At 39.4% G+C, this 9,977-nt stretch overlaps 1 protein-coding gene across 1 annotated transcript in view; it reads left to right on the top strand.

Moving 5' to 3' along the window:
* Window positions 1-3,995: 3,995 nt before the first annotated feature.
* gnl2 (G protein nucleolar 2) overlaps window positions 3,996-9,977 on the top strand; it is a 24,269-nt gene continuing 18,287 nt past the window's right edge. The window contains exons 1-4 of the mRNA XM_033640706.2: window positions 3,996-4,210; window positions 4,638-4,722; window positions 4,873-4,967; window positions 8,884-9,023. Coding sequence (XP_033496597.1) covers window positions 4,147-4,210; window positions 4,638-4,722; window positions 4,873-4,967; window positions 8,884-9,023 — 384 coding nt within the window. The 5' untranslated portion in view covers window positions 3,996-4,146. The remainder of the gene's footprint in view (window positions 4,211-4,637; window positions 4,723-4,872; window positions 4,968-8,883; window positions 9,024-9,977) is intronic.

Below are 9,977 nucleotides of genomic sequence, written 5' to 3'. Positions count from 1 at the left end.
CTGCAGGCTGCGCTCTGTCATCTAGCCGGTGTTCCAGTTTTGATTTAAAGCAGAGCCTCGGCAAGTAAGCCAAGCTGAAATATTATGCTCAAACACACAAATGCACACGTTCACATGAGCAGCTATGTGGAGCTTCAATACACTGCCACTGACTTGTGAAGCAGCATCCGTCACACTAACCCCGTTTTACTTATTCCTCGCTCACTGTGTACTGTAAACCAGTGTACCTTTACCCACTGAAATCCTCTGCATCTGGTATTTCTCACCAGAACAGGGGGCATGGGGGTGGGCAAAAGTTTTTAAAGCAAATGTTTATAATTCCTGCCACAGCATATTATAGCCTCGCTGAGGAACAGTGGGGAAGTAGCTTAATTGTACTGTTTATGATGAAACAGTGTACTTGGTTTTACAGCGCACAGTAAATTTGTTACAGGTGTAGGCCTAAGCTTGTCAGATTTCCACTGTTTTCCACTGAAGAAATCCCCTTTTATCACAGTTTGTTTTCTATTGATTCCCACTCCTTATGGAACTTTTTTCAAGTGTTATCGCAGGTCTATTTCTAATTTTAAAGTTAAAACATCTCCTCTCCTTTGGATGCTTCTCGTATCATTCATCACTTTGAAAGAATGTGTCAGTTTTGGAAACCCTGGACATCTCATAACTTATTTTTATTTTGGAACGAAACTCTTTAGCAGAATATGTAAAATCTGTACGACACATGCTGGGATTAAAGTATCAGTCTGCACGAGCTTCTGTCATAACCTTATCAAACACAGGTGCTCTGGTGCTAACTGTTGAAGCCCCGCTCCCTTCACCTCCTGAGCTGTCAGTCACAAACGATGGAGACTGATTAGCCGAATGAGTATCTGCCTGCAAGATGAATGCTGTGACTTCAGAGGCTGGCTCTTAGTCAGACACAAACAAGCTCTACCTGTGATGTTTCATGACTAGAAGACCAAAAGCGTGAGGCAATAGGGGAAATTTTCACATCATCTGTTAAGTGTTCTGACTCAAGCACCCTGATGTGAGGCCAAAGAACATGGAGTTCCTCTGTTTTCAACCTCTCCCTTGTTATATTGGTCTATAAAATCTAGCGTATAAAATAATTGTGTGTTTGATACAAAATTGCACCTTAAATATGATACTTATTAAAGTGGTTCAATTTAGAGCTCCTTTTTATGTACTTTTAAATCTGTGTGAAAAAGAACAGAGAAGACGATGACTGATTCACGATGAATAAACCTACTGGAGTGGCGCAGAAGTAATAAATTCACATTGTTCATTGGTGTTTCTTTTTATTTAAGCAGCACATGTACCCTGTCATGAGGTTTTATTAGTTTAAAATTGCTCATAAGCCTCGCTCAAGTCTGGTGTTTTTCCTGCAGCTGAGGACATCAATCATATACTGTGGTCACTCTGTCATAGATGTTAGATCGATGGTCAATCCATGTCCTGTTGCATTCCTGCATGCAAATTCTGATTAATGCTTGCCCAATCAGTTCATTGTCTTCGTGGTGGCAGTGCCTCGCCGAACTCAATGCTTTCATGCAAATCAAGGTCACATGAAGTTCAGCCAACCTGTTGGTTCAGCAGCTGTAAAATGCACAACCACTGAATACAGATGTGAGGACAGACAAAATATACCCTGCAGTCATTCTGATGACAGAATGACTGAGACTACACTGGGTAAACTGTGTTTAGTGCATCTTCTAATTGAAGAGGTTAACTGGTGGTGGCTTTTTATGAGGGGAAACTTAATTTCCTTAGGGCAAAAAAAAAAAAAAAAAAAAAGTATTTCAGTTGTTGGCTACAAATGATTTAACCAGTGCTGAGAGTGAGAGTTTCAAACAAACTCCCATAACGATGTAATGGATCTCAAGCCACTACATTTAAGGAGGATCATTTAGTGAGTGCTAAAGACATTCAACAGAGTGCATCAAGTGCAAGAAGATACAGAAAGGCAATTACTGCCTGCAAATATGTGGCTGTGAAAGGCTTGCCAAACCAGAAGGTTGTGTTCAGGGCTTCTCTTGTCCTGCCACCCCACCATTATTTTATTTTATTTTATTGTATTTTGTTGTATTCTATTTTATTTTATTTTATATTATTGTATTTGGTTTTATTTTATTTTATTTTGTTTTATTTCATTTTATTCTATTTTTTTTATTTTGTCATTTTTATTTTTATTTTATTTTATATCTTTTGTGTCATTTCATTTCATTTCATTATTTTATTTTATTTTATTTTATTTCATTTCATTTTTATAATTTTTTTTGCATTTACTACTAACAAGAACTACTGAGAAAAATATAAATAAAGAACTTAGCTACAAACAACAACAGTAAATGGCAACCAACAAGACGGTGCAAATTTGATCTTCTTCTTGTTTTGTGTACTGTGCCCCAGATGGCTTTTGCCCTTTCCTTTTCCCCCTACTCTAATGCCCTCCATATACACGCCACTCCACCCTTATGTGCGACCATAAAGAATGTCAACAGTAGAATGTAACAGTTTGTCTTTACATACATTTGGCTTGAAATAAAAGGGATTTGACAGTATTTGTTTCTTTCCTGTCTGTGTAAATATGCTTTGTTAGATGGACTTTTCTATTGTAAATGTAGATTTTAAAATGGAAGAAATATTTAGATTGAATCTAAACAGTTTCTTTTGGGGTTTTTTCTGCCTAAGTTTCAGCTTAAAGAGGGGAAAAAATACCTTCTGATTTGAAAAATCATTTATTGCAGTGGATTGCTGATGCAGTCAGTTCCAATTTCATCTGTATGAAAATGAACAGAGAACATTCTTTGGTCTCCCTGCTGTATAAACTGAATACTGGATGGCGCCTCTCCAGACCGGAGTTTCTACAAACTTGCCTACCTTGGCTTTGAGCCACACTTGTGTAACATACCGTACACACTGTAAAGGCAGCATCATCACAAGCAGGAAAGACTTGGCCTTTCGTACATTTAGGTGTCAAATAGGTCTGCTGAAGTCCTGCATCCATTCTGAATTAATGAAAATCATATCGAACTCGAGTCTTTTTTTTTTCTTTTGCATATCACCTCCCAGCCAGAGTGAATATTTCAAAATTCCTTTCAAGTAAATATAGAGCACAGATATTTTACCACTGTTGCATTTCATAAGCAGGGCCGTAGTCACCACTGAGGACACTGAGGTCACGTCCTTGGCACTTTTAGGTCAGCAGTCAATATTTCCCCATCAGAGTTGCATTCCTTAAAGTGTGGAAACAACTTAGAATCAGTATTTACATCGTCATATTGGGGGAAAATACAGAAGAATATAAGTGAACAGCTGACTGAACCAGTAAAGAGTGAAAAATCCTTTTTGGTGAACTCTTAAACCTGGACTCATGACTTCAGTATTTATAAAATCCCTGCCACAGCCCTGATCATGAATTATTTTCCTTGTCTTATTTTAGCCAGAACACATTTATTCAATCACCAGGTCTTTTTTATCATGCAAAACACACATGTCTTTCAAGTCTTAAGCCTCCAATGACCTCTATCATTTACTTCAAATTGCAGGCAACGGTTATTCAGGTAATGAAGAGCTAAAGTCAGCATGGCAGATAATGGAGATCCAGGCATGAGAAAATAGAAACTGTATTGCACCCTCTTCTGGAATAAAAATAGTATAGCAATGCAAAATGTAGACAACACGAAGAGCAGTTCTATATTCTAACACATTATTCTATTTCCCTCCAGCATAGACAGCTTTTCAATTGAATTATATATTTTTTTAACTTAACTGCTTTTACACATCGATCTGGTAGCCTATATCTATATTTACACAACTAAAGCTAGAGCTAATTTCCGAATACATATTGTTTATATTTTATTTTTTAGATGAAGTAATTTCACATAAATTACTGTTAAGAACTTACACAAGGTGTTTTATTATTAAATGAAATTATTAAATTATTATTTCTAAAATTAAACGGCTGTCTGATTAGCTCTTGTCGTTGTCGCTCTACCGATGACGTCCTTCCTGTTTCACCGTAACGGCACGTGTGCGGTGTACAGTTGAGAGCTGAAGGGAACAGCAACTAAACCCCAGTTTTCAGGCACCGTCGTGTGGTGTCTTCATTTTTTGTCGGAGGAAGGCTTTACCGACTAAGCGGTCAAAATGGTGAAGCCTCGGTTCAAGGGGAAAAGCTCGATAAACCCCTCTTCGTCCAGCAGCAACCCCGGTGAGCTGAGCTAAAGCTACGTTAGCCACACCGTTTGTTTACTGCTAATGCTAATGTTGCTAATTGGTGTTGCTAGCTCGAAAAGACTTTACTGTGTTATTTTCTTTTGTTATGTTAATGTAGTAGCTGACATTAAGTGTACAGTGTGTCAAAATGAAACGCATACTCCGAGTTGGGTAGCTAAAAGTTAACTTTGCTACTGCTATAACTCAGGCAGTAACTGTGTTTGGCCTTTGAAGTGTCAGACTGGAGTATTTAACTTTGAGGAATGCTTGTGTAGAGTGGAATTTAAAACCTATAAAGTCCATAAACAGCTGCTGTTACTAATTATTTATCATAACATGTCTACTGAAGCAGCTCTGATGTTCTTTTAAACAACTATGTTGAACTTACAAATAGTGAAATTAACTGTACATGTGTTTGACAGATCGAGCCAAAGGTGCTGGAGGCAACAACATGAGGGACCGAGCCACCATCAAGCGTCTGAATATGTACAGACAAAAGCAGAGATGGTAATTGATGCATTATTATTATTATTATTATTGGCCACTGACTGGCAGTTGTTCTAAGTGACAGAATAAAATAAGTGCTGTATTGACAACATAGACTGTATAATTATATTATATTATATATTGACAATGACACTGATCTTGTGTTCCCAGTAATAACCGGGGTAAAGTCATCAAACCTCTACAGTTCCAGTCCACTGTGGCTCCAGGGACTGTTGCCAGAGTGGAACCCAACATCAAATGGTTTAGTAAGTGCACCTCCTTACCTTTGTTTTTGTTGCATACCAAAGATTGTTTATGTACCATTTTTTGGGGGGAGATTTTCCTTATCTGCTGTGAGGGTCCAAGTAGTGTTGTCACGGTACCAAAATTGGGACCCACGGTACGATACCAGTGAAAATATCACGGTTCTGAGTAGTATCAGGATACCACAGCAAAAATTAGGCAGATGTGCCTTTTGTCATTTATAAAAAGATAAATCACTTTTCTATAATACATCAATGATATTTCAACGGAATAAATTACTTATTGACTTATTCATACTTCAAAAACAACATCAATAAGTGATTAACATAGGGGGGATCAAAATTTAAAAAAAAAACAAAAATCAACCAGCCACCCTCCTCCCCTGACAAGTAAAGAACAGTCCCTTAAGTGCGGTGACGTTTGTGGAAATGTGAACGGCTCGTTTCTCCTCTGACAAGTCACATACCTGTGTGCTGCCAGGCTCGGCTGTTCAGGTACTACTGGGCAGTCATGACACCAACTTATTCACCTGGAGCCAGGCTTCTTGGTCGCCGGTAAATCGCGTTATCTTGCGGTGGCCATAGTGCTCCGCCGTATTCCTGTCTGTGACCCCCGTTCAACCCACAACCGGCAGGATTCGCCTTTAGTTTCTGCTGCTGGTTGAAATCTGCACTTGCACAGCCTGCTCCTGAATGATTTCTTGTGCTCGCACAAAACTATTTTTAGTCGCAAATGCGAGTAAAATGCTCGCACCGTAGAGCTCTGTAGTGGAAAACAAATCACTGTAGCATATATAAACAAATCTAGCCTACAAGTAAAAATAAATTAATAATAGCTTTCACTGCTTAAAGATACTCAGTAGCTCAGCTAATACCTGAAATGTCACTGGAAAACAAACCACTGCAGCAGCATATTGAGTGCCTGGTGGCCAGCGTGTGCCGTTAATGGACACTTACCCCTTGCGAATGGACTTTGAACTTATCCCACAGTAGTGGTGCCGTGAGGTACCGTAGTACTATGGTTCTCCAACATGATGGTATCATATGTACCGTGGTGTTTAAGTACCGCGGTCTACTGTTGGTACCAGTATACCGTGCAACACTAGGTCCAAGTATAGAGGGATGTCATATGCTGTAAAACCCTCTGAGGCAAATTGTGATTTGTGATATTGGAATTTCTAAATATATTTGAATTGCAATGAATTGAAATGAAATTGGACATTATGGTGGTGCAGTGGTTAGCATTGTCACCTCACAGCAAGAGGGTACCTGGTTTCAGCCCTTGTGTGAAGTTTCCATGTTCTTCTCATGTGAGGGAGGGTTTTCTCGGGGTACTCCATCTTCCTCTCACAGTCACAGTCCCACAATTTAGAGTCCCACAGACTCTAAATTGCCCGTAAGCATGAATGTGAGCGTGAATGGTTGTCTGTCTCTTTGTGTCAGCCCTGTGATAGTCTGGTGACCTGTCTAGGATGTACCCTGCCTCTCACCCACTGTCAGTTGGGATAGGCTCCAACCCCCAGCAACCCCTAACAGAAGAAGCGGTTACAGAAAATGAACGAATGAATGAATGAACTGAAATTGAATTAAAATGCAGTAGTGTCTGCTCTAGTTGTCAGTACATTGTATTTGCTGTCTGTCTTGGAGGGGAACCACATCACTAAATGTGGCACATGGGTGGTGCTTATACATACTTGGAAGAACAGGAACAACAACATTGAGAGCGTGGTACTGTTGAATACAGTGCAGATCACATTGAAATACTTCTTCATGGATTATAGACAATTGTTTTCATGTTTTATGATAAAAAATACAACCCTGGACACATGGATTTTTTTCTGCTTAAAGAACGTAAAAGTGTCTGGGTTTTAATGTTCTGATTCCACCTTGATTAAAACCTAACTCCTCGAAAACTAACTTGGGTACTCAACCCTTTGTCTTACTTATTTATGGGCATTTATTAAACATTTTTAAGGTGGACATCTTAAACTATTTTAAGATGTATTATAAGTTGTCACATTATGTTGGTCAGTTATCCATGTGTGCACTGATGCTTTTACATAAATGTAGTTTCTAAAGAATAAATTAAGTTATTTTAAATGATTAATTAATTTAATACCTAACAAAGTGGAAAATATTAAAATCTGTCTTCAAGAGCATTGCATAAAATCATCACTGATTAGTTGTACAGACTATCACTGTTAAGTGACTTTAGCAAGATAACACAACAGACAGCTGACAGTGACTGTTGAAATTTAAACAGTACTAACCTTGCTACATCACCAGAGAGCTATAGATTTGATGGTGGACAGAATGCAGAACAACCACTGCAGAAGGAAGGGTCTGATGGTGGACAAGACTGTCACCTTTTCAAAAAATCAAGTTTGAAAAATGACATCTAACATGTAATAAGTTTGCATTAATTCAAATGCAGTCCATGTAGCCTAATCCTATGAAACTTTGTAGGATTGCTGTTGCTCTATTAATTCGTGTTGCCTCTGCTGCCTCACTTGAGTGATGAGCTCATGTTACTGTAAGGCAGTTGCATTTTACGAAATCAGCAAACACACGCAACTTTATCCACGATTTTTCCATCTGTGGCATCAAATCCAAAAATGGGTACTCATGTTACTTCTCAGATGGTTTAGTGTCAAGATCCATTCAGCACAACTCCCTAGTTCTCTCTATGTTGTGTCAGCAGCAACTATAGCTTTGTGTATTGATATGGCAATAGGGTATGCATAGGGTTAGGCAGATTTTGGAATTGTAGAAAAACCTACAACTATGAATTTTGGATTTCAGCAGGTCATAACATTAGTATTTACTCTTTGACCACATGTGAATGGTGGTTCAAATAGAAGCTGACTGACTGGTTCAGAAATCAACTAGTTAACCTGTTACTGGTGATATTTGCCTAAATACATCAGCTGGTATCGCAGCGATGGAGATTTTAAAGAAGGATGACCCTTATCGCCATATGTTAAATTCATATGTTGACTTAAAACAAGTTTTAGTACTCCTGATCAGACGTTGCGCTAGACTTTTTCGTTGCCGGTCATTTTGACCGACAGGGTCATAAAAATCCGGTCATAATCTATTTTTACCAGTCATTTTAATTTTCGTTTTTAAATGATAATAAAGATATTCAAAGACATTTAGTTTTCATTCGTTTGTTTTTAATAAATCCAACTAGCAAGTTATAAAGTGTGCATTAATAAGGACATGAACGAAAAGATGAACAGACATCCACACACCCGTGCCATTCTGGACACACCGGACGGCACTAACGCGTCCGGTGTGTCCAGGGCGTTATGTAGTCATACCTGTAGGCTCGGTGACACAAAATTAAAATTGTAATGAAGTGATTATGGTATCGAAAAATGTGTTCGGTTATGCACTGTTGTGTTATTTTAAATTATAAACATGGCATTTTCTCGTCACGTTCCTCAGTACGTGCTATTGTTATTTTATTTTGAAAATTGGCCGGATTCTCTTGTCTTTTCTGTGTCTGACTTCCTGTTTGATACGATCCGCTCGATCCAGCTTGACAGAAGTGCTTGTGGCTCCCGTGAAAAATAGACCAGACGCCGAACTGAAGCGCTGCTGGACGCCATGCTTCGGTTCTGCGTCCGGTGTGTCCAGGGCATTATGTCAACAACGCTACATGAAGCAGATGAATGACTTTTTTCTCTGCAGTGTGAAAACAGCAGCCACTTAAACCACTGACTGTGCACTCCGCCGCCAAGTGGGCAGGGGTGGTAATTGCAACCGGTCAAAATGACCGACAGCCTTCAGATTTTCCGGTCATTGTTGTAAAAAACCGGTCAATGACCGAGAATATCCGGTTAACGCAACCCCTGCTCCTGATATAACTCATGGGCAAATATGGGAAGTCTGAAATACATGTTCTTTATTTCAGCAAATACCCGCGTGATCAAGCAGTCGTCCCTCCAGAAGTTCCAAGAGGAGATGGGAGCAGTACAGAAGGATCCATATCGTGTGGTGATGAGACAAAGCAAACTCCCCATGTCCCTCCTGCATGACCGAGTCAAAGCTCATGTGAGTATAAAAAGGGCAGAAAGCTCTTATTACTATAAAGAATAAATGATTTCTGTGTTTTTGTCATATTCTGTCCGTTCAATAGTCCTTATGTCCGAGGCAGGCTCTCCAGAGGGCATGTGGATTGTTAGTGTGAATTATCACCCTTTATAAATTTTATCATGCGTACATTGGCAGATCAAGCTAGTGACGTTTTTACCTGGCTTGTCTTATTCAGCGCAGCAGAGAATCATGGCTCTGTTTTCCTCAGTGGCTTGTTTCTTGGGATTTTATGAGGTGAGATGAACATGAGGCCTCACTTTAATCCTCATTCAATTCTCACTCAGCCCCGCTGTGACCCTGTACTAGCACCGTGCTTGGCTTGGAAGAGTTGTTCTCTGCCAGGCTTTAACTTTTCCACCCCATAACCAACACGATTCTGCCACCCAGTTCTTCTTGTTCTCTCCCAACGTACTGGGTCTGTCGTGGAATTCCCCGTGGAATTGAGACATTTCTAAGATACTGATTTATTTCCTTAAATTATTGATTGACAAGTTGCCTTAAAAGCACCTGTTATATTGTAGTTACCATATTATCATTAATTTCATTCATATTATCTTTATGCCTCTGTGCTGGTGACAGCCATGGCATACCAGGCATACCAAATTATGGTTTTGATATATTTTGACAAGGCACAGCTTCTAATAGAGTTGCACGTTTTTTTTCTGCGACTAAGCGACAAATGAAATCTTGCCGACTAATGACCTTTCTGGTCAACTAACGTTTGGTCGACTATTAGGGGGCAGCCGTAATTTTGGTGGCAAGTGGACTCCGAAATCTACCATTGACTAAATAGATCAAAGTTGTGTTAATTGCTGGTGAGTGAAGCAAATCTAGCAGCTGCTTGCATAACTTACCAGTATTTGGCTGGTGGCTGGAGCTAACCTCCAACCCTGCATACAACTGCGAGACAGA

The sequence above is a fragment of the Epinephelus lanceolatus genome, chromosome 10 (assembly GCF_041903045.1).
Source record: "Epinephelus lanceolatus isolate andai-2023 chromosome 10, ASM4190304v1, whole genome shotgun sequence".
NCBI lineage: Eukaryota > Metazoa > Chordata > Actinopteri > Perciformes > Serranidae > Epinephelus > Epinephelus lanceolatus.
The sequence above is the reverse complement of the archived record's forward strand: the minus strand, read 5'-3'. Positions and strand labels throughout refer to the sequence as shown.